General features: G+C 40.9%; 3 protein-coding genes across 7 annotated transcripts in view; 2 read left to right on the forward strand and 1 right to left on the reverse strand.

Annotated features, from left to right (window-relative positions):
* rnf157 (ring finger protein 157) overlaps positions 1-7,232 on the reverse strand; it is a 29,942-nt gene extending 22,710 nt beyond the window's left edge. The window contains exons 1-2 of one of the 5 annotated variants that reach the window (XM_034108048.2): positions 6,599-7,232; positions 2,300-2,418 (exon numbers count right to left, since the gene is read on the reverse strand). In XM_034108048.2, coding sequence (XP_033963939.1) covers positions 2,300-2,418; positions 6,599-6,686 — 207 coding nt within the window. In that variant the 5' untranslated portion in view covers positions 6,687-7,232. The remainder of the gene's footprint in view (positions 1-2,299; positions 2,419-6,598) is intronic. The other 4 variants (XM_034108049.2, XM_034108047.2, XM_034108050.2 and 1 more) reach the window with 4 other exon arrangements.
* A 442-nt stretch (positions 7,233-7,674) lies between these two features.
* Positions 7,675-10,681, forward strand: srsf2a (serine and arginine rich splicing factor 2a). Its single transcript, XM_034108052.2, has 3 exons — positions 7,675-8,196; positions 8,794-9,109; positions 10,055-10,681. The coding sequence occupies exons 1-2, from the start codon at positions 7,841-7,843 to the stop codon at positions 9,083-9,085; spliced, it is 648 nt and encodes a 215-aa protein (XP_033963943.1). The 5' UTR covers positions 7,675-7,840; the 3' UTR covers positions 9,086-9,109; positions 10,055-10,681.
* A 1,159-nt stretch (positions 10,682-11,840) lies between these two features.
* Positions 11,841-20,201, forward strand: mxra7 (matrix-remodelling associated 7). Its single transcript, XM_034106689.2, has 4 exons — positions 11,841-12,290; positions 13,611-13,848; positions 13,939-14,041; positions 19,676-20,201. Exons 1-4 carry the CDS (start codon positions 12,033-12,035, stop codon positions 19,788-19,790), a joined length of 714 nt encoding a protein of 237 aa, XP_033962580.1. The 5' UTR covers positions 11,841-12,032; the 3' UTR covers positions 19,791-20,201.
* Positions 20,202-27,438: the final 7,237 nt, after the last annotated feature.

Here is a 27,438-nt window from a genome sequence, read left to right on the forward strand (position 1 = left end):
GGTAAACGTCCATTTTGTAAATCTGTGTGCTTCGAGCAGGCGTTTCTGAAAACCCTAAATATAGCCTGCCCTAACCATTATCATATTTGTAGAGCGGTGCAGGAGGATATCGGGAACACAACAACTGTGGTTGGTTTTATTCCACGGCACCATCTGCTGAGAAACAACCAAACATTATATAATGAAAGAAAATCACCAGCTGCATCCTGTGCCAACAGTAGGATTATGAACACCCACATAAATTGGGAGAAAAACTGCACTCCTAATTTTAGGAGCCCAGTCTAGACTCAAACAGCAGAGCAACTGAGATTGGCACACACTGTGATAGAGCTCTCCATATTAGCTCAAGCCTGTGAGCGTTACTCGTCTGTGACAAATTCTCTATCTTCTCTCTAGATGTGAGCTCTTTTTGATCCGCGGCTCTCAATTGTTTAACCTTCACGTTCATTATTTGGTTGAAGGAACCCTCCGGAGGAACCGTGGCTCTTTGGGCTCTCTGAACGAGGGAGACGGCAGACAGACATTTCACTTTTAATTAGGTTGAGGATGAGACGTTGAAATACATTTCAATCAGTGACAGTCTGGAAGCTTGTTAATTGCCAATGCGGCTGGTGAAATGTACCAGCTGTTCAATGACAAGAGACGCCTTCACATCTTAGCTGATTGTTGAAGGAGCCGTTTGACGCAAGATTATTGACTTTAAATCATCTTTCAAGGCGAAGTGGCAAAAATTGCCATTTCGCTGTCTTTTTTTCACTTCTAAGACATCATGCTGAGCTGTTTTTTTATAACATTTTCTGACACAAAAATGATGAATGGATAATGAAGATACTTGAGATCTCTTTATTTGAATTCCTTGCTGTGTTTAAATACTTAAAGCATTTTCATCAAATGTTTAATTTGGGGATTTAATGTTCATTTTCGGCCTGAATGTTGACAAAAACTTCTACTTGTCAGGGAATAATTCTGTATACATGTTTACCTTTTGCCCTCTGACGCAGATGCTCAACATTGAGCAGCCGCTATCTCCCTTAAGGAGGGGCTGCCCAAGCATGTTGTTGTTGTTACAAGTTTATGACCGGGCAACTTTCGGTCAGTGATAGTTATTGTTGTGGGACACCTGGAACACATCCTTCTCGGGGTGTAGATGACCCAGAGCCATAAGCAACAACAAATGTGATTCAGTGTCCTCAGCTGTTTAGTCTACCTATTGAAGAATGTTGATTATTACACTCTGAACTAGTTAAAACCTGGAACTACAGGAGGGTTCTTTAGAATTGATTGTGGCATCTCAACCGTGTGGTCAAACCGTGGCCCGTGACTTGTTTTATGAATTCTCCAGCCGAAGCTCCAAATAAACCCTCAGTGTTTGCCATCAAAGCTCCAGCTCTCCTCGTGTCTCTCTGAGTCCTAACTCTCCATTGATACAGAAGTTTCCCCCACACTACTCAATTTCAATTTATAAGTCGGATGTGGCAAAATTATTTTTGGAAAATGCTACAGCTCCTTGACATCTCTATCAGGGTCAGAATTTTGGTGAGATTGTTTGAGTTTTAAACATTTAAAGGGGACATATTATATTTATTTTTTACTTGTATTTTGGGTTTCTAAGAGAACATGTTACCCTGATTTAATGCTCAAATAACACATTGTGTTTGAACATTTCTGTCTGAAACACTCCATTTTAGCACCGGTCTCCTTGATCCTTACTGAAAAAGCCAAGTCTGCTATGATTGGCATGCTAGAAAAGCAGTTCTCACCCCGTGGGGGTGGATACTCAAATGTCGGGCTGTATATTCTAATCTGCATGTGTCATAGGAAGTGGAGACAAATACTATATGAATAGCTTGAATCTTGTGTTTTCGAAACAAGAAAACCCCTAACAGTCTTATTATATCAGTTTGTGGTTTGGTAGGCACTCACGGCACACAAATGAAGCACTGAAAACTTGAGTTTCCCTTTAAAACAGCTGTTAGTTACACACGGCATCTATTGCACGTCTGTCCGTCCTGGGAGAGGGATCTCTCCTCTGTTGCTCTCCCTGAGGTTTCTCCCATGTTCCCTTTAAACTGTGGGTCTTCTCTGGAAGTTTTTCCTTGTACGATGTGAGGGTCTAAGGATAGAGGGTGTCGTTTTTCTCATACTGATATTCTGAACAATCTGTGCTGTTGTATTTGCTGTAAAGTGTCTCTACAGTAGGCTATTTTTATTTTATGTACAGCACTTTGGCTCGACCAAAAATCGTTTATAAATGTGCTATATAAATAAAACTTGATTTGATTAGTGTGAGAACACCTACCGCCACAGGTCTCGTCCCCAGGAAGTTAAGGTCAGTGTTTTCCCCAAACAGGTAACCCTCCGGATGGGTGGAGTCAAACTTCTCTCCCCCCATGATGAAATGGCTGGCGAAGTAACTTCCTGCACACAGAGAAGTACAACATATTAATGACAGAGTGAGCGCCATGTGACAGGGTGAGTGCCATGTGGCTGTGTCTTTGAATTCTCATGCATTTACTTTTGTTTTTCAACCAAGTTGCTGATCTACGGAGCCCCGGAGGGTTCATAGAGAGAAAAATAAATAAAACGAGGCCACGTTTTATTAATTCGTGCGCACAAGATGTAATTTGTGGACTTAATTTAAATAAAACGAGGCCACAAGATACTTTCTTATGGTTAGACCCTATGGGTTAGACACATCGAACTGCCCGATTATTACGCCATATTATTAGTTTTATGAAGAAGATGTCTGGTCGCCAGGGCGTGTTTGTTTGTGTATGTGTCTGTGTGTGTGGGCATTTGTTTTCAGAAGATATTATGATAGTGGTGTTCGTTCCGGTGCACTCCGACAGCACTTAGCACTAGCCTACATCGAGATTAAGATTAAACGAACTTCTTTCACTTTGGAATACACATATGGATTTAGCCATGTGTAAATTACTGTTCGTGGTCATTTGAAAACAAATGCCGGTGTCGGGGACACACATACACCGAACACACACACACACCCACACTGAGCTGAGCTCAAAACACACACACACACACACACACACACACACACACACACACACACACACACACACACACACACACACACACACACACACACACACACACACACACACACACACACACACACACACACACACACACAACACACACACACACACACACACACACACACACACACACACACACACACACACACACACACACACACACACCTTGTAGCATTTCACGTTTCCATAGCAACAACAACTTCCTGACAACAGTGTAAACTTGCCTTCAAAATAAAAGCATCTAAATAAAACAGAACATTTAAGACATATACAACTGCAATGAAAGTAACAAAAACAATGTCATATCCTTTTCAGTTTTACAGAACACAAATTGGATTATTTACACATCATGCGCCCTGGTGACCGGACATCTCCTTCATAAAACAAGTAATATGGGGAATAATCAGGCAGTTCGATGTGTGTGTGTATGTGTGGCTAACACCTAGCAGCCTCGATCTCTATTCAGCTTTTCTAATGAAGGTAAACACAGTGAAGGCGCTGCGTAAAAGACACAACTCTCTGCGTGCAGATAGCAGATACTGTGAGAGTCACGGACATGAATTCATAGATCAAGGCAGACTGGTTCACAGACTCTCCTGTTTTGCGAATCCGGTGCTTAAACAAATAGCTCTACACCTCTGGCCGAAATGTCCCTAAAATGAAGTCCGAGATTGAAATGTATCTCAAATAACGTATGCACTGCCATTTCCCCCACTTAAACATAACAGTCTGCAATGAAACGGTTGTCTCCTGTGCGCTCCACTTCCTACTTGGCACACCGGTAACTCGTATCTCGTGCGCACGAATCTTGTGCGAACGAGAAAGTATATTGTGCGCACAAATTAATCAAACGTGGCCTTGTTTTATTTATTTTTCTCTCTATGAACCCTCCAGGGCTCCGTACTGATGATCTGTGAGGGCATTCTCACAGAAGCTGAATTGCTATTGGGTCTATTGCAGCTTTTCCACCTGTTTACCAAGACTTTGGGTCGTGGACAACAAAACTAAATAGACGTTTTACCTTTTAATCACAGGGTGAGCTAATATCATAAGACTTTAATGGTGGTTCGCAGTCTTTAAATACATGCTGGACAGGCAAGTCATGTATCTGCTGCTGGGAGGACCTAAATACTGGCATCTTTCACTCTTATTAAAGGTGACAATTAACTCGAAAATAAAATATATATTTGCCCCTTAACTGTATAGCTATTTATGAATCAAGATTGTTTTTGCGTGAGTAGTGGAGATATTGGTCTCAGAGATGTCTTACTTCCCTGGAATATAATGGAACTGGCTGATCCGCTCAAAGCGCCAAAATTACATTTGAAAAACTGTACAATCATTGTCTATTTCCATAAATGATGAACCAGTAACTCAAGATTATCCACAGACCTACATAGTTCCTACATGACTCTGATAACAACAAGGTCTGTTGATATTAACTTTAACACTATAGGCAGCTCACACCAAAACAATCTAGTCTGATAAAATAGCGATATACTACATATGACATTTGGATTTTATGTTGAACTGTCTCTTTAATGCTATGAGGAGGGTGGGTTTGGATGCTCGGACATTGAAACCATTCACACTGTAGAAAAAAAATCCATAACACGACAACTCATCAACTAAAAAAAGCCACAATGGGCTCTGGCTCCCACTCTTCATCACCTTATTATTATTATTAACAGTAGGTGGGAGAAGCGAGCTTGGCTGAGGATTTGTCACCAGATCCCAGAAACAGGAACTGTGGCTGACAGATCGGTTTCACCAACAGCTATCGCCACCAGCTTCTTTCCTTCCCTTCCACCATCATTACCACCACACGGCTGCAACTAGGATTGTTACATCACACAATCAAAGAGCCTGTGACAAATCAGCTAAATTATGTGACAAAAGAGGCTTTAATGGTAGCCACAAGACAACGGTTTTCCTTCCCTTCCCTCCTTTCTCCAGCACATAATATCACTATAGAAAGATATTATTGTGATGTCAAAGCCCAACACATCACAATTTTTGTTCCCTAATTTGGTTCCAGGTCGAAATGTGTGAGAGATTTTCATTTACTTTATGTCTTTGCTTACAATAGAGTGGGAAAGCAATAACATTATTTCTTCACAATGAGATTTTATGGAGGTAATATTGGATTACTGCTAAACCCTGGTGGGGAGCAGAACAGGGCGCTGCAATCAGAAAATGTCACATCGAGGAACAATAACAAAACAGATTGAAAACAGAAGAGGTCAGTTTAGGGTCGAGAGGACAGCTTGTGAGTCAGATGAACCGGGTAGATAAGGGTCATGTTTGGTATAGTTTGAAATGTTTTGATGCATGTGCCAAAACCTAAAAATGTTGCTTCCACATTAACCTTTGAAGCACTTTAAAAAGTCTCATCTCAACATCTAAAACAGTTATTGTAACAAAGACTCTTGTAGATGTTGAGATGATGAGTCGAGCTCATCATCAACTGACAGAAAATGTAAATTTCAAAACGTGTCCAGCTTCCTTTCTGATTTCCAAATGAGAAGCCTATAATGATCAAACTGAACATAGACAAAACAAACAATTGGAGTATGTCTTCATGGTCGAATTTTTCCACTATTTTCTAAAGTTTTACTGACTAAAAATTAAGTTATTTATTCAAGGAATGTGCTGAAATGTAACAAAAATGATGACAGTTGATACCTGGTTTAAGGATCTACTACAATGTGGGTTTAAATAAGTACTGAATTCGCTACAGTAGTCAATCTTTAAGTCAAACAACAATTTATCAATCTACATACTTAAAATCTAATCTTTTTTATTAATTATTAAATATATAAATCTAAAATTCCAAACCTCAATTGTTTTTGCTTTTTCTCGGTTTCATAAAAATAAACATTACATATCTTGGCCTTTGTTACTCTTTTGGACCACTGTGAAAACTCAACTCAACAACAGTTTTCTCTAGTTTGACATCATTATATTTTGTAAAAAGGATGATGTGCACATTAAAGTACCAGAAAGAAAAACATTGGTTGTAGCTCTTTCTTGTAAACTAAAAGCTCTGCTGTTAATGATGATGTAGGTATTTTCATGTTCCTCCTCTTGGGGTCCATCATTAATGATTTATTTTAACAGACAGACTGAGATAGGCATGATCAGAGGTCCAGCTCATAAATGCACCACAATAAGAGCCAATGGCTATTTAAATGAGTTGCTCCATGGACAATTTAGCAATGCTGCAGTGCCAGAAATACATTAAATTACATGATAAAACGTTATAAATAAACATGAGACAAAGGCAGTGTGCAATTTGAATATGTAAAGGGAGAAATTAAGTTGAAAGAAAGCTCAGAAAAATTAGTTATTGGTCCTCTCTCCTCTCCACAGGTAGCTCCTCGGGCTTGAATGCTCTGCAGGCCTGCAGCTATAGGTAAGAGGGTGATGGTTCTGATGTTGATCCCTACTTTCATCTCCCTTCCATGCGTTTCAAACACGAAATTGAGTTTTAAAGCATGTTACAGTGACCCGCAGTCAGTGTGACCTGCTCGGTGACTTACCAGATTTCGGTGGATAACGGTACACCGAACTGGACGGAATGTCCAGTTCTTCCACGCCTATGTTTTGTCTGCTTATTAAAGCTCCCATTTCCAGTCAAATAAAGACCACACGGATTAACTGGCATAACACTTCTTCGGGTACGCTTTGTTCGCGGCGTCTCTTTTATTCCCTATCGTTTAATCCAGTCCGTGCTGCCCAGCATGCATGTCCATTTCTATCGGGTCCAAACCCCGCCGTGAATGTGACCGTCCTGGGGGATTAGTTATCCAGCTGCTTATCCTTCCCCGGTCACCAGCTCGTTTTTGAGGCAGAAAACAGCCGTAGTTGTCCCTTTAACAGCGGAGAGGCACTCTCATGGCAAACAATGACTGTTTTTTACTCTACGGGCGAGTGTGTGGCTCAAAACAGCCGTGTGCTGCTCGTCGACATCTCCCGGCCCGCTGTTTATTGGTCACACACTATAAAGTCTATGGTCACACATCATCCCCGGAGCCTCTCATTGTTGGATCCTGTCAGAGAGGTCCGAGGCTTCCTATGACGTAAGGCAGGCACAAATCCGGGCCGTGGTTTTTGCGCAGTCCTCCTCTCTCCAGCAGCAGCAGATAGTGCCGACCCACTTTGTAACGTGACCTTCCTACGCCAAATGTGCGAGTAGTGCTGACTGCAGTGCAGAGGACGGGACTATGGTATACACACCGAGCAAAAACCACATTACCCTCTAAACATGGGTGGAAATTGGCAGTAGAAAACTCAATTCAGCGTACAAAACGGGAAAGGTTGTTGCTGTGCTTTTTTTGTACCGCAACAAGTAGTGCCACAGGAACCAAACTCTAAGCGACCCTGGATTCACAGCAACACTGTCCGGCCTTGATAAACTACAAAAAAAACACTTAACTCATGACAACTAGCTTATATGAATGAAACTAAAGAGAACAAAGGCAGCAGTTTGTCCAATATTATCGTTTAAAGCTACTCCCTGTCGACAGAGGGCAGTGCTGGGGCAGAGGTGGCAGAAGTCGAGCAGCCAATCAGAAGAGGCCAACACGGGCGCAAGAATGAAAGAGGAAAAGGAAGCTTTATTGCCGCCATTTCAGGTGAAACCAGTGCGGCAGAGACGACAGCCAGTGTCATAATATCCCATAAATCTGTAATAATTACACAAATTGGAGATTAACAGACAAGGATAACGGTTGGGCCTAACGGGTTGGACTGGGCTGCTGTGTTGACTGGAGACGGACACAATGAGCTACGGAAGGGCGCCGCCAGACGTTGAGGGGATGACCTCCCTGAAAGTGGACAACCTGACGTACCGTACTTCACCGGAGACTCTGCGCCGAGTTTTTGAGAAGTACGGCCGTGTGGGAGATGTTTACATCCCCCGGGACAGGTACACTAAGGAGAGCCGCGGGTTCGCCTTCGTGCGATTCCTTGACAAGCGCGACGCCGAGGACGCAATGGATGCTATGGACGGCGCGCTGCTGGACGGGCGGGAGCTCCGGGTGCAGATGGCCCGCTACGGGAGACCCCCGGACTCCATGTACAGCCGGAGAGGGGCTCCGCCGCGCAGATCCGGAGGGGGGTACGGCGGACGCAGGAGGTAAATACTGTTGTGGATACTAGGTTTAGCTGTGGCGTATTGTTGCTATAGGAGGGGGTCAAAATTGTGCAAAACATAACTAACCTTGTCATCTTCTGTTTTCCATGTCTGTTAGTGTTTCTCAAGTTGAAGCAACCCTTTCAGTTTAACAGGACAGTTCATTTATCATTATGTAGTTACTATTCTTTGTTGTAGCTTTACTTACATATAGTTGCTGTGGATATAATATAGTAAGTCTGCATCTAACCATTGTTTTAATATCTAGTAATCTGCAAGTATTAGGAGTCATTCATCATCAATCCTTGATTTTGTAGGCATGGGACAATATTATACTGACTAAGATTCTGCCATTGACGAAATTATTCTGATTATCTTCAAAATAGACTTTAAAACCTAAAAATTGAATACAAATACTAAGCATTGTATTACAGATAGGAGCACCTGCATAACTAAAATACACTTTAAAACAGCAAAATTGTCTAAGACTTGGTGTGAGGATATTCACGATTATCCTGATTGTGAGTGTTCTTTTTCTCTGACAATAAGTCTTGTCAGTTTCCATCTTATCTTGGTTTGTTCTTCTCTCTGTATTCCCAGTCGTTCAGCCAGCCCTCGACGTCGCAGACGTAGCCGCAGCCGCTCCAGGAGCAGGAGCCGATCCCGCTCCAGGAGCCGCCACCACTACAGCCGCTCCAGGTCTCACTCCGACTCCAGGTCAAAGTCTAAGTCCAAGTCCCCAAGACGAAGCAAGACAAAATCTCCCTCAAAGTTCCGGTCTTCTAGGTCAAGGAGTCGAACCCCGCCTTCAAACAGAGGGTCCAAATCAAGGTCCCGCTCCAAATCCAAGAGTAGGCCAAAATCTCCAGAGGACAACGGAGCAGAGACTTAATCCAGTCTTGGACACAGCATGACGGTATTAAGGGGGAAGGGTGTAATATATTATTTGCTTCAAATAGTATTCCTAAAATGGCTATTTGTCATCAGTTGGGTTATTATTCTGCAGTCTTGGTGCTACATGTCATGCATTTGCACAAAAGCAACAAAGTCGGCAGAATCATTTTTTTTTAAATGGTAAAAATAAGATTTGGACTGATGTTGTCTACAGTCCTAGTTCTGTGTGTGCTGTACTTTGCATTGCCAATCTATGCACCCACAGACAACAGGAGATTTGGGTTGATTGGACCTAGTGTAACCTATATTTCAAAATGGGCTGTATGGGAGGGACGTGGGGTGCTTCACTCAAAAACGTTCACCTAAATGTGGAATTCTTTCCTCCAAGCTGCGGAGTCCTGTTTGCAAAGAGAGGAGGAGGAGATGGGGGTGTGGCAGTGTGAGAGCAGTTAGTGTGTGACCCGCCCTTGTGACCTGCCTGATTGCTGAGAACTATGGCAGTTGCTAAGGAGCAGGTCACCAAGGCAACGGTGGTTGCTATGGAGCAGGTCGTCATGGCAGTGGTTCGGGCTGTCAGTTGGTGTGTGAGGTGGTGTGGTGAGGTACGTTGGCGGGGATCACAGGCAGATACACTGAGCAGTCAGTGCCCACCTGTTCCTGTGGGCTCCTCTGTCTCACAAAGGGAACGGACCCCCGAGGTTTGTTTTTCCAATTCGCCCGGGTGTAAGACTTGTTAGAGCTAGTACTATTGTAAAGGGGGGCCGGGTAAGGTGTGTAAACAAATGTGAAAGTTACTAGAAATGTTGGGTATACATGAAGATGCCCAGAGGGAAAATGCACTAATGCATTAATGTTATTGTGAGCAGATCAGACAAGCACTGTGATTAAATGTCTAGGTCAGCTTCAGGAGTTTTTAGAAATAAAATATTTTTGGCATTTCCTAATTCTGTTTTGTCTTTCTTTGCAGATCTCAGATGGCTGAGCCTTTGCTGAGGACATCAGGAAGAGTCTCACATTGAGCAAGTGGACTCTACTATTACCACTGAAAGCAGACTGAAAGGTTATTGGAGCTTGGTCTAAAATGTTTAGATTTGACTTTATTTACAAAAACAATTTTGTAACATTGATGTGATCATTGTTTGCGAAGTTGAGCAATTTGAAAGGGATTTAAAATAAGTTCTTCTCTTGCTGATTTAAATTGGGTTTATTGCATTTTGATTACCCTTGCACTTTTTTATGAACTTACATTTCCTTTAATTTAACCCCTTGTATAATACTCTTTCTAAATGAATATGAACGTTTTATTTGCAGGGTGTAATGTTGAATGTTCAGAGCTTTTACATCTGTTTTACCACTCTTATGGAGATTTTTTTTCTTTTCTGTACAGTGAAAAAGGCACTTAATATTTTAATTTGCTTATTCTGCAGACTACATGTTTTTATTTTCTGTCAAATCTCTATTTTCTGTCTGGTTAAAGTTGCTTTCCTATGACTCTAACCCTCTTTCTTGTGTATCCTTTGTGCACTAGGCGCAGTTGTGTAGCAGTTGAGTAATGCTGGTTAGCTGTTAAGATGCGGTGCAGTGCGGTGGTGACATGGTGTGGCGTGTTGCGGTGCTGAGTGCCCGGCGCTGTTCCGGGGCTCGACCCTCCGCTGCTGTTTGCCGGTTTGTAAGCTCAGAAGTGTGGCAGATCATCTATCCTCTCCTCTCCTCTCCTCTCCTGTGATCTCCCCCCCCTCCCCATGTGCTGTACAGATTCTCTCCTTCCTTTTCTCTATTCCCCCTCTCCTCCCCTCCTCTGTGGTTTATCCACTGTTAATAACTGGTTTTGCTTGCTTTTTTTTTTTAATTGAATCCAGTATGACTCCTAGTGAAGGGTGTAATGGGCAGTCCAGGCTGCTTAAAGAAATTATTTGTGTATTTCATTCCTCTGTGAACCTCAAACGTCTTGTAATTGCTTTAGGTGAATGTCAATAAACATCTGTCGTTCCAAATCAAGTTTCAAGTATTTATTTGTCATACGCACAACTATCAGAATGGTTTGCATTGACAATGAAATGATTGTTCTCTGTTAAACTTTGCATTAATGTGACTTTTCCAATCGTGCCACTGTCACACTATATAATAACATTTATCATTGTCTCATAGTTCTAATACGGCCACAGTGACTACTGTTTGGGAAAAAGTGTTCTAAGCTTTTGTAGTTTTTAATCACACATTTTTCGTAGGAGTAGATTACATTTTATAAATTATTTAAGAAGAAAGTATATAGATTTAATAATTAACTAATTATTCCAAGCAAATATTTTGGATGTAAAGATATTTAAACTGAACTTGATTGTTGAAGCCGTGTATTTCAACAAGAATTGAGCACCAGGATAAGTTAATGTGGGATATGTTTACTGTTATTTAATGAGTTCAATTAAAGAAACATGCACAATAAATTGTTTTAAAATACAAATCGGAATATGCAATATTATATTGGGTTCAACCATTATGACTGTAGATTACTCTGGGGGTAATGTAGTTTTGAAGGTGTCGATTAATCCCTGGTGCAGACTGTAAACCGAGCCTGACTCCATCAACCTGGTGCTGTCACAAACCATCACCATCTCCCGGTGTGCGCTACTCTCACCTCTGAGGCGATTACCAGCAGAAGAGGAGCAGGGCACGTTGCACCTGGACGTGGTGGGTGGGGGCGGAGCGGGGTAATAAAGCTGGGGCACTCTGCTGACGTGGGGGCGGGGCCGGAGGATGTGACGTCCTGCTCCGAGAGGAGATTGTAGCATATCCCGTAAACGCTGCTCGTTAACGTTGATGTCTGGGGAGGATTAATACAAGCAGCGGGATGGCCGACTGTAATTGAATGCGGCCGACTCAGGTGAACAGAAAGCGGGGTCGACGGTCACAACACAGGCCTGTTAACACCACCAGGCTCCACAGAAATGGATCTAACTTTTGTAATATCCGCTGTTATCTTCACGCTGCTCGCTATTGTGGTCGCTACGTCTTTATTTAGCGGCTCATCGCCTAGCGCCGAATTTGCAAGTTATTTCGGACACAGTGCAGCCAGAGGATTAGATGAAGCGGGGCCGAGGCAGAACGGCCATCTGCCGGACAAGAAGAAGAAGGCGGCGGACGACTGGTGTGAGATCAGCGCAAGCTCGCATGATCACTGGGATGTAGTGAAGTCTGTGCTTTCAGTAAGTAATCTGTAGTCCAATACCGTTATGAGAGAGTTGTGATTGTTTGTTTTATATTGCATCATCTGTTTTACTGACTTCACCTCCTACTCAAGTACAGTGTGCATGTCCAGTCAGAGGTGGACGAAGCAGCAATGCTACCAAACACTCCTTAGCTGCATTATAAATTGAATTCACTAAAGTGTAACGTAATAATGTATCGCCTATAAAAGTAAAAGGCAAGATAGGAGACATGAAATACGTGTAGTTTAAAGGATTATTTTTTTTAAATATGTTGCATTTAGTGGAGTAAAAAGTACACTGGTGGAAGTATGGAAATATACAAGTGATGTATATGTAGCTGTTCCTTTGAAATTTTACTTCAGGTGGGGTAGAAAAATGAATAGAGATACGTTTGCTTTATTATTATTGGATTATTATTACTGATTCATTAATATGTTAGAAAGATCTTAACATTGTAGCAAGTCTATGAGGCTAATTTCTTATATAGACTGGTGGGTAGTTTAGTATGTAACTTTTCTTTACATTTTATTAGCCGATGATATTTTTCTGAAATTCTACCGCAAAAATAAAGTTAGTTAACTGAATAAAGAAGACATTTGAAGAGGTCATATTTCGTTAAGAGAAACTGTAATTTAATTATAATTTAGACTAAATATTGTTTTATCAATCAGGGAAATAATCAACTTATTATTCAATAATAGAACAAATGGGCTTGTAAATGAAAGCATAACAATGTTAATTAAAATATAATGGAAAACTCAAGTAAATATTAAAAATTGTACCAAAGCAAAGTACTTTAAAAGTAGTTGATTTCCAACTATTGGGATATTTCTAGTAGAAAACATCCCACAAAATAAACGTGGGTGAGGGCAACACGGACTGACCATGACAGTATTTTTCTGTCTTTTAGCATACATTGGTATCAATAATAAGAAAAGGGCAACACAACTTTAGTCTTCTTTTGATATATGTTGGTTTCACTAATAGAAATATGGCAATAGAGCCTCCTCCACACATATCAGCAATGTTCAAGACCCTCACTGGCCTGTTTTTTTTAAACTGGATGTCTGCATGTAAAGAGGTCAAATCAGCACCCAAGGGAGAAAGGTGTGAAAAGCTAACCTGACACCTGCGCCATGTGTAGGCCAGATCAGCATTCAGGAGAGGTGAGAAATACAGGTAACACAAGGGGGTATTTGTTTGGAGTTCAATATCTGTAAACCAGTTTCTAATCCGGGGCTACCTAAGAAAACATGAATTGATAAAGTTTAAGGGAGAAAAAAATGCCCCTCTTTTTACCCCTTAATTCTTTGACAGGAGGAGGCACATCCTCACCCTCTCACAAAAGAAGTGGCAACACCAGTTAAGCACCACTCGACAACCAGCCTGTCCGTGCCCAGTTCTGGGTGTAGACACGAGAGCTTAAAGGTGGACTGGTCGTCCGAGGCCTCGTCGTGTCGTAGGTCATACATTGGGCTCTCTGAAAAGCAACTCCTAAAGTGTGCTTTCTCAATCCCTCAGACTGAAGGAGCCACAGAGAGCCCAGGGATAGATGGTGAGATACATTTTCAAATATATGCAACTATTTATTTTTAAATAAATGTTTGGTGTAAGATTTCTTATCAAGGATGATCTGCTTCATCAGATAAAGAGGAGATAAACGATTCCTTGAAGTACGTCCCTGGAAAGGCACGATCCCATCACTTGGAGAAGATGATGTCGTCAGAGGAGCTGGAAGAGGAGCAGAGGTCAGTGAAAAGGAACAATATGAGTACCGGTTTTCCGGTAATGGTTCTCTTTATATGAGTTTAAGAACAATTAATTGGGGAGCATCCCTGATGAATTAAAGCAGGATTTTCCACAACCTGGCAACCCAAAACTTCTTCTTACTTATGGCTTGTAACAGATATAATGCCCTGCCTCGCTATGTTTACATTTTTTTTACGAATTGCCCCTGTTAAAACCCTCTTAGAAATTTCATGAAAATGGGTTCACTAATTTTTCCCTAATTCTACTATCAGACAGAAAACATATCCTACTTGGCCTTGTTATAACACAGTAAAATACCAAAAAAAAAATCCAGCTTTTTAATTCAAAACCTAAACCTATTGGCGCAGTTAGCAATGTATTAACCAGGAATAAACATTAATTGCAGTTTAAGGACAAACAGAGCCATATAAATTGCCCATCCTGTTCAGTGTTGACTCCTTTTCTTTCTCCCTCTAATCTCCCTACGCTGTCTGTGTTGTTGCTGTTCACTCCCTGTTTAGCTGCTGTGTCAGTTTTCCTGTTCAGGCTAGACTGAGTAAGGCGAGATTGAGTCTCTGCCAGGCATTAGCTGAAGGATGAATGACACAAGACTGTGAAGAAAGCACAACAAAACAAGGACACATAGGATACAAGATGTTGCTCTTATCATTACAGGATACACTCCACCACAGTCTGTAACTGTCTGTAGGCCTGAAAAAGGAGCAGTTATGTGGTAAAGTATTATTATTTTCACCCGTTTATCTCAGAGGAGTCACTTTCTGGCCATTATTTGAAAACTACTCCAAAACCATTTTGCATTTCTTAACCTCAGAAGTGATTTTGGCCTCATCAGCTCTTTACTTCAGATGGCCATGAAGCGACCGATACACACCCCTACCCCCACTGTACCGTTGTGCCACATTAGACATGTGATTCTCAGCTGTGACAGCAGGTGTTGATTGTGTCTCCAGTCGTCCACTCACAGAGAAGTGTTAGTTAATCCTCTCAGGACTCTCCTCTGTTCTGCCACAAGGAGGACTCGGTGTAACGCAGCACTGGGACTCGGGCTGACACGGAAACCGCCTCTAAAGTGATTGTGTCACACTGGAATAGTGAGGGTGAGGGGGACATTTGAGGGATAGGCTTTGATAAAGTTGGTTTATTAAATGTTAAAGACCACAAAATATCTCACAAAAAGAGAAAAAAAGCTTTTTTCTAGATGTAGCTAACACCTAGTTTCCACCTGTTATCCCATTACATGTACTTTCTACATCTAACTTTATTACAAGAGTTCAATGTAAAGGCTCCTATTTAATGCAATGTGCTTCATCATGTTGAGTAAGTGACAATAAAATGATAGAATGATAACTTCTGATAAATGATAACTTCTGATAAAGAAAAGATAAAAGGACATTTCATTTGACGCTTATGAGTCATACAGTATATTTCGAAAATGTGACGTCAAGATAACAGACAGCTGGGGGAATTCTGTTGTAGCAGCAGTACTGTAAATTGAATTTAAAATGTAAAATATACAAGAGCATATAAAATAAGTTGCATTTGTTTGATATGAGTGATTACCTATAATATGATTTGCGTTCAGCTGTGTAAATATGTAAATTCATAGAAACATAACTTAGTATATCATGTAATAAAACAGTAACACCGTTATAACTATTCTTTTCTATAAAACAGGATATAGAAATTGCATGTTATAATATAATAAATATTTTGCATATTCAGCTCGACAGTTGGTCAAATGTAATGACTACAATCCGGTAAATTGCAACAAGTGCTCCAACTCATACGACCAAATGGGTCGATTGTTTAAGCCCTTATTACGACCAAATATGTCGTTTGTTCAAGCGCTTAATACGACCTATAATTACGTTTTAAAATTGTCGGCCTCTAGTGCTCCCGTTGAATGCAAACGTTACAGAGGGTTGTTTATTCACAAATAACCCTCTCTGTAAAATCCTAAATTGTAATAATAATAATAATTCCTTATATTTATTATAGCGCTTTTCCAGATGCTCAAAGCGCTTCACAAATACACATTACACATACATGCAATGGTCATGTACTGTGGACAATACCCACAGGAGCAAGTTCAGGTGAAGTGTCTTGCCCAAGGACACAACGGCTTTACAGACGCAGCAGCGGCGGGTTTCACCCCTTGATCTGAAGATCATTGCACAGCACACTGCGCCACACCGTCCATCTTCAAACGTTACAGAGGGTTGTTTATTCACAAATAACCCTCTCTGTAAAATCCTAAATTGTAGGATAGTTTGGCCATTAAAACGCTTTATGATTAGATTTCTAGCGAGAAGTATATATTGTACTTTTAGAATCCACGTCCAGTCGATATGTAGGATCTATAGTTTGATAGATATTACGAAGATGATTTGAGGTTTCGTCAGGAGAACGTGGCAAGCTTCCATGTAAAGTTACGGGTTGAAAACAGTATTTCCGGTCTCGACGTTTTCATAATAAAACCAATGATCAAATGATTTAACAGTGATATCTGCACTACTCATCCACTAAAAAACATCAGTTTATCCTAGTTAATTATACGACATTAATTGGTTTAAATTGTGTACAATTTCTGATTTTCTGAACTACCTTTCCAACTCCTCATGCAGTTGACTGTTACAGGTCTATACAAGTTCATGGTACAATCATAGACTGTATATATAAACAATGCATAATACAATTGTGTGTTATGTGTGGGTTCAATGCATAAGCTTCACATCGAGAGACTGAAACTGTATTTTCCTTTACCGTTCTGTTTTAATTTCACAATAAAGTGAATAGTCATATTATGTTTGATATTATTATGTTTTATTAACTAGACCACTGGTTTTTTAAACCGCACCTCCTAGTGGTTAAAGCACGTTATTGAATTTAGTTGTTGAATAAGTTATATTTGATGAAAACATTTAAATATTAAGAGTAGCCTACATACAAAATAGGGGTCAATGATAGAAATATAGAATAGAAAATATCTAGAAGATACTGTAGTGATCTCTACAATAAAACCGTTTAGTGCAGGATGTCCAAAGATATTAACAGGAGGATGTGCAAAACAGACAAACTGATAAGGCTGAATTTTACTCAGGTGTAACTAAAGTCTGATTTAATGGTTGTTTATATTTCACATCATTAATCAGAATCTGCAAAGTAACAAAAATAAATGTAGTAGAGTAAAAATACCAGGTTAACCTCTGAATTGTAGTGGAGTAGAACAAAGTAGTACATGCTGCTGTAACAAAAACATTTCCCAACTTGGGATCAATAAAGTATATCTTATCTTAAGATGATCGATGGCTACTGCCATATTTTCTAAATGTGCATCTGAACCTTGACAAGTGCATGTTTCAGGCTTATCAATTAACAACAGGAGGGGTCACAGACATAAGACCAGCTGTTAAATAAAGCTCTTCTGACCTTAGCTGTCATGTGGGTATATTAATGCTGCCCATTATGGACACAAGCAATTTTCACCCATGTATTAATTATATGTTTTAAATTTGATAACACCAATGTGTTTTGTATCCCCTAAACCTCCAGGGATGTATACAGTTTAATACTGGCAACTTCTAATTGTGGGAAATACGAAAACGTCTTTTAAAACTACAATTCCCAGTAGAGACGTGCCATAGAACATGTTGCGAAACACACAATAGCCAGCAAGTGTAATTCTGGGGGGGAGGGCTGGGCTGGACCCGTCCAAGTCCAGTTTTGGATAGTCTGGCGTGGTTCCATTCCATTTCAAAGAGCTGTTTGACGCTCAGCGTAACCTTGTCGCACTGCCACTCCAACATCCAATCACAGAGCTTGAGGGCTAATCACGGGGTTTGTAAAGCAAGGCGGATGTTGTAGTCCCAAACGATAGCTGGGGATTCTGGGTAGTGTAGTGTCTTCGGAAACTCTGTAGTGTCCAAACTCCGAAAAAACAATTTGTTTCTCCAAATCGAAGGTTAAAAAGACAAAAGCATTGTACACAATTTAAGCCAATCAATATTGTGTAATTAACAAGGATAAACTGATGTTTTTTAGTGGGTAAGTAATGGAGATATCACTGTGTAATCATTTGACAGTGTGGGGAATACTTCCGGTTTTATTATGAAAACTTCGAGACCGGAAATACTGTGTTCACCCACGCTAACTTTACATGGAAGCTGCCCCATATACAGTACACGTTCTCCTGGCGAGACCTCAAATCATCTTCGTATATCTATCAAACTGTAGATCCTACACATCCACTGGACGTAGATTATAAAAGTACAATATACACGTCTCGCTAGAAATCTAATAAAAAACATTTTAATGGCCAAACTATTCCACAGAGCGTTTGCAATCGACAGGAGCATGTTGTTTCTTCCACGACCACTAGAGGTGCTACACTTTAAAACGTGACTCTGGGTCGTATTTAGCTGCTGAACAATCGACCTATATGGTCGTTTTTTGTAGGAGGACAGGCTAGTAAGTTGACAATGCTTATTACTGTGTTAGATCTTGTAGCGGGCCACCTGCCAGCGGGGGGCGCACTGGTGCCAAAAGGAAATCTGATTGTCTGAAGAAAATGACCCTAGCTCTCAATTTAATGTCTAACTCAAGGTTTCAATACTTTAACAAACATTGGATGAGGATGGCTTCCTCTACTTGGTAAACAGCAGATAGCAGGGTTTCTGATGCAACTTCTACCAGTATTCACCCTTTGGCATGTCTGTTCCTGTTGTGTTTCCCTTGTCTTTCCGTAGTATTGTGACAGTAAAGAGGGTGATTCATGCAACTCTTTTGATTCATTTCATAAAACATGTTTTGGTCTGTAAAATGTCCATCAGTTAACAAATACGCTGCGTTGCTCTGCAATATAATCCTTTAAATTCTCTACTGTGTTATGTATTTATTTGGTTTTTCCTTGTATATGTGTCTTTATAGTTTATCTCTTGACATTTAACATATTTTTCGTCTTTACAGTATTTATTAGCATCCGAGTGCTGCAGGGAAGAAATATTTGTATATGTCACCCCGAAAGTTTGCATTGATTGCCCTTCCCTCTGAAAAAGTCCAAGGTCATTTGCCATTGGATTTTGCATTATTTCAGAAAATAAAAAGTAAATGATACTTGATACATATTTTATTAAAAAAGGTCATCTTCACAAATAATTTTTTAATGCAATAGCAATGAGTTTGGGGACTGGTGTGCGGCCAGATGACGTTTAATGTCCCCAACGACTCATTTACTCAGTTGCTCACAACCATATTCTTTATGGCAAGAAATAGCACTAAAAACAACATGAGTACGGTATTTGCTTACATGTTTTATGGCATGGGAAAAAGCCCGAAAATCGTGGGTAAACCACAGACATTGTTTCAGGCTTCTAACCCACTATAGAAATGACAAATCCCTGCAGCTTACTACTTACTAGAAGAGCGTATTTACTTTTATCAATATTGACACTTGGCAGAACTGGTTTCAGTGTTCTTTCGCTGCTTTCTTAATGTACATTTACAGAATGGGTTTTGTTTGTTATTATGAATTCCACCTGATAAAAGTTCCACAGTTTGTAGACTTTTTTTCTTGGTTCTTTCCCAACTATATATTATTCTCTGATACACTTCAGGGTGCAACGAGAGCAGCTAGCCGCCATCTTCAAGCTGCTGAAAGACAACCAGGAGACGTTTGGGGAGGTTTCAGATGTGGACATGGAGGAGCAGATCAGACTCTACTCCATCTGAGACTTCTTAACCTTTTGGGATCCACCATATGATTGCCTCTTTACTTTCAGGACTACTGCAGTGCACCACATACTTTAATAAACATGTTCACAGTGTTGGGGAAATATTTTCCAAGGTCCATAACTTATACTGTCCTGACTGAGCACACGCACCTGTAACCTGCTGTGCTCTCAGTGTTCTGTCTCCCTGTTCCTGCCTGTTGGCGTCAGCTGATAGAGGTGTTATGATTATATCTTGTTATGCACAATGTTGATTATTCTCTCTGAACTAGCTAAATACATGGGTGTGGGGTAGAGTTCTTCAGAATTGACGTGGCAACTCTACCGTGAAGTCAGAACCTCTGGCTCTTGGATTTGTGATGTGAATTCTCCGGCCGAAGCTCCAAATAAACCATCAGTGTTTGACATCAAAGCTCCAACTCTCCTCGTGTCTCTCTGAGTCCTGACTCTCCATTGCTATAGAAGTTTCCCTTACACACAGTATTCAACACAAGCAGTACAATCCACAGAACAACCCCTCTCTCTGTGCTTTAATATGACATACTTTGTGTTCTTTGAATACTGTCCCACCACCTGTCATCCACACGCCCCATGATAGAAATGCTAAATATAATTAGCTGGATAAATCAAATCCTATTGTTTGTATTAGTTTTATATTATGATTTTTAATGATAGGTACATTTTTTACATAATCTTTTTATCCTTAAATATGTAACCAATCCTATTAAGTTAGTAGTGCATAACTTCCCCTCTGTTGTGTAAGAAACAAGATCATATCAAACTGTGAAAAAGTGGGTGTGAGAGCCCGCGTGAGTGTGTGCTGCAAGAGAGAGGGAGAGCGCTGTATTCCTGTGTGTCTCTCGAAGTAAACTTGTATGTAGCCCCTCCCAATATAGTTGGTGACAGGTATCTCAGCGGTTAGTGTTTGATTGAGCCTTAAGCCCTCCAGTTCTCAGTGTCAGGGATGGCAGACAAACACTTTCAGATTTGTTATGTGCTGCTTCTGCTCTCAGTTTGCAGTGTACTTTTGTTTTTACCATGGGAACATTCATTGAGCAGAATCAGGTAAGTTATTTTGAGATTATTAAGAAGGAATTTATATGGACTGGTCAATTTTGTTCCTGATCATTCATATATATGTCCAACATCTGATTTCCAGGTACAACATTTTAATTAAAGTTACTACAAAAATGTATTCTGATAATGTATGCTGTCAATGGCTCCTTTTGTTACATTTCGACATCAGATGGCTATCTTTGTCAGGAAAAGTAAGACACAGAGCTCACAAGTTGTTTTTCGACTTGGGAATGGAAAAAGGAAACTCCACTTCAGCTGATGTGTTGGCACAGAAAACAAAACTTCCTGATTACATACAAACAAATCCAGGGAAGGAGCTAAAGAATGATCAAAATGGACCGATACGAGGCGTTGTGGCTGAGACTCCCATGCCCGTCCTCATCAAAAGCTCCTTCAAGAAGCTTCCTGAGTGGGATTTTGAGGATATTTATAACCAGGATGCTCCACCCAGACAGACAGTAAGCATGTCAGGAGAAGACACAAACAATATAAAATCATCACATTTGTGGGATAGGGTAAACTGCGCGTCCGGGTGTTCAGCTGTCTGCCTGTGTGATCCGGATTTCTGTTGGCTTTTCTCTTGAAGGGACTACTGCAGTTTCTTACATTTTATTTATAATATTTCTACCTGCTTGGCTTCTTGCCTGCTGTTTCTTGAGCTGTAAGGGGGCATTTAGAGAGACAATACGTTTTTGTAACAATCAAAATGAGTATATTATGCTTTATTCTCAGACGTGTGCCAATTCTTTGCGAAACTCTGAGGATGAGAGCTTTAAGAAAAATTTCCTTCCCAACATACGGCTGTATATGCACAAAGACAACGTCAACATGAGCGAGTGGAACCGGCTGTCGCATTTTAACAATCCCTTTGGTTTTATGGGGTTTAAGCATGATGGTAGGTGTTTTTCTATCTGACCATAGGAGACTCAGTGTCAACAATGTGTTTCAATTACTAAGGTGTAATGTTGCTAGGCAAGGGACTGTTGGATACTTACTATTTCTCCTGGGTATAAGGAAACTTCTGTGCTAAGGCAACCCTGTCTCCTAAAAATTACGTTCCCACAGAACTAAACTGCATTCTCAATTACGTTTAGCTAGAAACGTATTTACTCCCACGTTACGTTTGTTATGAACGTATCTCAAATACGTGTATTTTCTACATATCTTCTAGAAACATGTTTTCTCCCAGGTTACGTTCCTTATGAACGTATCTGAAATACGTTTATTTTCTACATATCTTTGCCATTTATTGTCTTGCTTATAATAATGATAATAGTCATTTATAAATATTATTTTAGAGCACACCTTTGAAATCGACAATCGGGCTCGATATATGGTTAAATTAAAATCAGTAGGCGAGGCTGTAATTTCGCCAGCTGTTACTCTCATGTGCGAGGCAGAACATAATAGTTTTAACATGCCAAAAAGCTGCTGTGTCGTTCATTGCACCTCAAACATTAAAACAAATCCAGAGTTACGTGTTTCTGTACTTCCTCTAAGAAGAAAGGACAGTAACAGAAGAGCTCTGTGGCTTCAGGCTTGATCGCCGTTCAAATGACAGCGTTGGTTTCCCCAAAAGTGGGCGGGGCTGTAAAGTGAAGTAGATTTTACTGTCATCTATTATTCAAAAACATTCTATTTATTCTAACGTATTACATGCCAGTGTTTTATCTTTTTATTTATTTGTTTTTATTTTAAATCGTATAATGTCGGACTTTTTTTGTCGTCTTTGAGGAAAAGAAATGGGGTTTAGAGATTCAAAATACTGAAATCTGTATTTTTTAAAATCTCTTCCTTCTAATTTGTTATTCTTTTCTAAATAACACACTGTTATTTACTCAACAATAGCACACAATTATCCTTGTTTTTATTTATTTGTTTAATTCTATAATCTTGGGCATTTTAGCATGCTTTTTAGCCGTAAATAAAGTCACCAGAAACAGACGGGACATTTCGAGATTTAGGATGGCCCAAGACACTACACTACCCATAATCCCCAGCTATCGTTTGGGACTACAGTCCTGTTGACAAACCCCGTGATGTTGCGCCAAGGTTACGCCGAGCGTCAAGCTCTTTGAAATGGAACGAAACCACGGCAGACTATTCAAAACTGGACTCGAACGCCCCACCAGAACTACACATGCTGGCTATTGTGTTTCGCAACATGTTCTCTATGGCACGTCTCTACTGGGAATTGTAGTTTTAAAAGACGTTTTTCCCAAATGTAGACGTTGACAGTCAGGGGCGGACTGGGACTACAAATCAGCCCGGGACTCTCGACCGGCCCACTTCGGTACCGCCGGCCCACCGCGGTACCGCAAGTAAATACCGCTAGTAAATACCGCTAGTACATTTTCGGGGGGACTGGGGGGGGTAGACAATTTAATAGCGGTAGACATTAAGGGTAAATAATGTCTACCTCCGGGCCGGTGGACTTGTATTATCACTGGCCCCACCATTGTAACCACTGGCCCGGAGCATTCGTCCAAAAAAATAATCGACTAATAATGAAGAAAATTAACACATTTCTTGCAATAGTAATGTATGCACTAACTACATTACTACTTGTACTACAACATTTTAATCATCAGTTCTTCCTCATTTTCCTCAATTGTTCATATTTGGTTTATTAAAATAATGATATTGTGGTCATTGTTAAAAAATGTCTGCTATTATTATTATTATTTGTATAATGCACTTTCTGCCTTCCTGTCATTAGGAGTTAGACATGTAATGGCTATGTAATAGATTTGATTAGAACCTTCATTATCCTAAACTGCTGGGACATTTTGCCAATACCTTTATATTGTCTACTCTTCACTTACATGTCAGCATAGGTCGGCATTGATGTACAGAGCCGACAGAAGACCTTGTTTATAGAGAACCGCAGTGACGCGTCCTAAAACCCGGAAGTAAGTTAGCATTTTTAGCACTTCCGGTTCCTTCGTCAAAAAAGCAATGTATTTTCTCCATAGGGTTTTGGAAAATAGCTCGAAATAAGGTCTGTGGTTGACACAAATTTAAGAGATAAATCACGTTTTGTTCTACGACAGTAGATACATCAGCAGTGACCCCACTGGTGATTTGTGAAGAGTTTACGTGTCTGAAAAACGATGGTTGTTACCGAGTGGCTGAATAGGACTACAGAAATGGTCGAGTCCGTTGTACGTCATTACGCCTACACACGTAAACACTCCCGCTAAATTTGTTTTCCCCTGTGTTCTGCTTGAAAGCAAGTACCTGCCTATCTTTAGTAGCCTATCTGTAGTCTCTTTAGTATCTGTATATCTATATCTTACCATTAGAATCTCTATTTTTGAAATGGTCATTTTTAACACCGTAGTTTTATAAATTATAGAACAATTAATTGCCAGTGTTTTCCAATTTTACTCGGCAGTTCGTTTCATTGGCTAACGTTAGCTAAAGCTAGCGCTACTAGTTAGCTACGCAATGGTTTGTTGCTTTGCTCCGGGTTGCAGCCACAGGTCTTCGCATGAAACGTGCTCGTTCTATCGTTTCCCGGCCAATGTTTTCCAAAGGAGAGTCTGGATTCGTGCCATGAGGTAAGCTGACGTTACATTGTTGTCCATGTCACGGTGAAATGTAAATGATGGGTAGTGTATCGCCGTTTTAGAGATGGCACTGCTGAAAAGACCGCAAAATAAGTAAAGATAATGAATACATCCTATTAAAACCTGTGTGGCTTATATGATAAGTCTAATTAGTACAAGCAGCATAACGTTTCACCATGTAACTAAAGATTGTAGTCAGGGAAATCAGTTTGACATATTGAACTAATAACAAATCACCTCTGGCTGGCAGAGAACTCTCTGCTCCATAGCTTCTCTTGGACGTAACATCACATGTACATTTTACATTTATATTCAATTTAATATTCCATCCCTCACATACTTTTGTATATATAATAACTTATATTTTGTTTTTCTTGTTATGCTGCTGCAACACAAACATTTCCCCAATTGGGATCAATACAGTAATATCTTAATTAATTAAGAAATATAACTATTATAATTAGTGTAGCAGCTGACACCTATTTTCAATATGGATTAATCTACCTTTATTTCTTTAGTTCAATTTTGATCTATAAAAATGTCAAAATAGTGAAAATGTTCACGAGACAAAGTGCAAGGTTATATCTTTAGATGTTATGTTTTAGCCTATGTACTGTATGTCTTAATGCTCTTATTTGTGACGATGTGACTTCCATGAAACTAATATTTTATATCTTCCCAACAGACGAGCTGACAGGAAGCCTAACCCTCTAAACGCACCAGGAGCGTCTGCGCTGCGCCGCGTTACGGCTGCGCCGCGTTACGGCTGCGCCGCGGCGGTCGTAAGGATCGCGGCCACTCTAGTCAATGGGTGCTATTCCACCACACGCGCCGCGTTACGTCTCAGACGCGTCCCAGAAGCGGCTCGGCGCAGCGGCTCGGCGCAGCGCTTCTCTAAAATTAGGATGAATCCTATTTTTGCCGCGGCGCAGCCGTAATGTCGGACAGGCAGCCCCCCCCTCGCAGGAAGTGGAAAGGTGAGCATCCGGGCCAGGCCCATCCCGCGTATATACTAATTTAGCAGACCCCCCTCCTTCATCACAACACCTCCACTACGATACGCACAATGGACGACGAGGAGTTCATAATGGAAGTGGAGAAACACACCATTGTATACGATGTAACCAATGCTTTTTACAAGGACAACATCAGAAAGGACAAGGCCTGGTTTTTAGTCGCTGCAGTTTGTGGAGTGGAAGGTAACAACTACATATTAATGTTTTAAAGTTAATTAAGAACTGCGAGGCTGCACACACGACGCTCCGCTTCCGCAACGTTTTGAAACGCGCCTGGTGTGTTAGGTCGCAGGAGGAGGTCGCAGCGTGGCGCAGCCGCAACGTAACGCGGCGCAGACGCTCCTGGTGCGTTTAGGGGGTAACACTCTAACAACCACAACATTGCAAAGGCGAGTAAATGTAAATTAAAAACGATTCACAATTTCTTCTTCTTTCTTGCAGTGAGGTGAAGCTGACCTTGCACTTGGTGCCAGTAAGGATGCTCCTCACGCAGGCTGAATGTTTCTCTTCCTTAGTGACACAGAAGCCCTTGACTTGCAATGCTTCACTAATTGTCATTTCCCTGGCTCCGTAGGGACACTTTACCTCCAGCACAGCGGGAGACCCTTCCAGACCATCTGGAGATGCCCCCAACACTCCTGATTGGGAGAGCCACAAACCTGACTCATGGACCTGCATCTGGGTTGCAGTGGTGAATGCCCTGACGCCCTCACATTCATTCATAGTCCCCCACTGTACAGACAAAACACCACCAAGGGCCTGTTGTTGCCCTAGCACCCTGGCAATAAGGGAAGCAGTCACACGCTTTGACCTCAGGACAGCTCCAACGTTGCTGGCAGTCAACCTTCCTTTCCTGAACAAATGCCAGTTTGGGTTGGTTCGCTGACCAGTGTAGCCACCTGAATTGCCCTCTGTTGCTCCTCAGACAATGCCATGCTTGCCACAATTGCCTCAGGTCCCTGATGCCCAACAGATTTGAGAATTTTAGGAACAGTAAGTGTTTCCAAGCTGTAGTGTTCCTCTTCTGGCTCGGGGGAGAGAAGCCAAGACATTCCTGAGAACCTGCCCCCGAGTCTGTCCCTCAGCCAGTCACGATCTTCGGAGGTGGGCTCTCTTGTCAGCGGGTTGAATGAGTTATTGGTTGGAGGAAATAGCTCCTCCACTGAATGCGTACGTTTAGCTGCCTTTGGCTTCTTCCACTGACAGGGGGTGTCAGTGCAGCTGAAAGTGTGGATGGCAAAGATGGCTAATGCAGCCGCATGACTGCATTTCCATTCTCCACATGGGCATTCACATTTTGTGGAGAGAATTCCCTCTTCTCCTGTAGATACCTGTGGTGGTGGGATTGTTTTATTATTTAAAATATATTTACATTTATAATGCCTTCCCAATTATAGCCTACTGTATGTTTATTTCATGGATATTTCTGTGTTTTCTGGTGTGTAAAATGTGTAATCTTGGGGCCTCTTCTCTTTAACGTCTACATGCTACCACTGGCTCAGATAATGAAGAACAACAAAATAGGTTAGCATAGCTATGCAGATGACACACACATTTACCTAACCATTTCACCAGGAGACTATGCTCCATTTCAAACACTGAGTAAGTGCATTGAACAAATCAATGACTGGATGTGTCAGAACTTTCTCCAATTAAACAAAGATAAAACTGAGGTAATGGTGTTTGGAGCCAAGGTGGAACGTATAAAAGTTAGCGCTGAGCCTCAGTCTGCAATGTTCAAACCAACAGATAAAGCCATAAATCTAGGTGTAGTCATGGACTCTGACCTGAGTTTCAACAGTCACATTAAAACAGTTACTAAATCAGCCTACTATCACCTAAAGAACATATCTAGGATTAAAAGACTAATGTCACAGCAGGATTTGGAAAAACTTGTCCCGTTATCTTCAGTAGACTGGACTACTGCAATGGTGTCTTCACAGGTCTCACTAAAACATATATTAGGAAGCTGCAGTCCTCACTA

The sequence above is a fragment of the Pseudochaenichthys georgianus genome, chromosome 19 (genome assembly GCF_902827115.2).
Source record: "Pseudochaenichthys georgianus chromosome 19, fPseGeo1.2, whole genome shotgun sequence".
Classification (NCBI taxonomy): Eukaryota; Metazoa; Chordata; class Actinopteri; order Perciformes; family Channichthyidae; genus Pseudochaenichthys; species Pseudochaenichthys georgianus.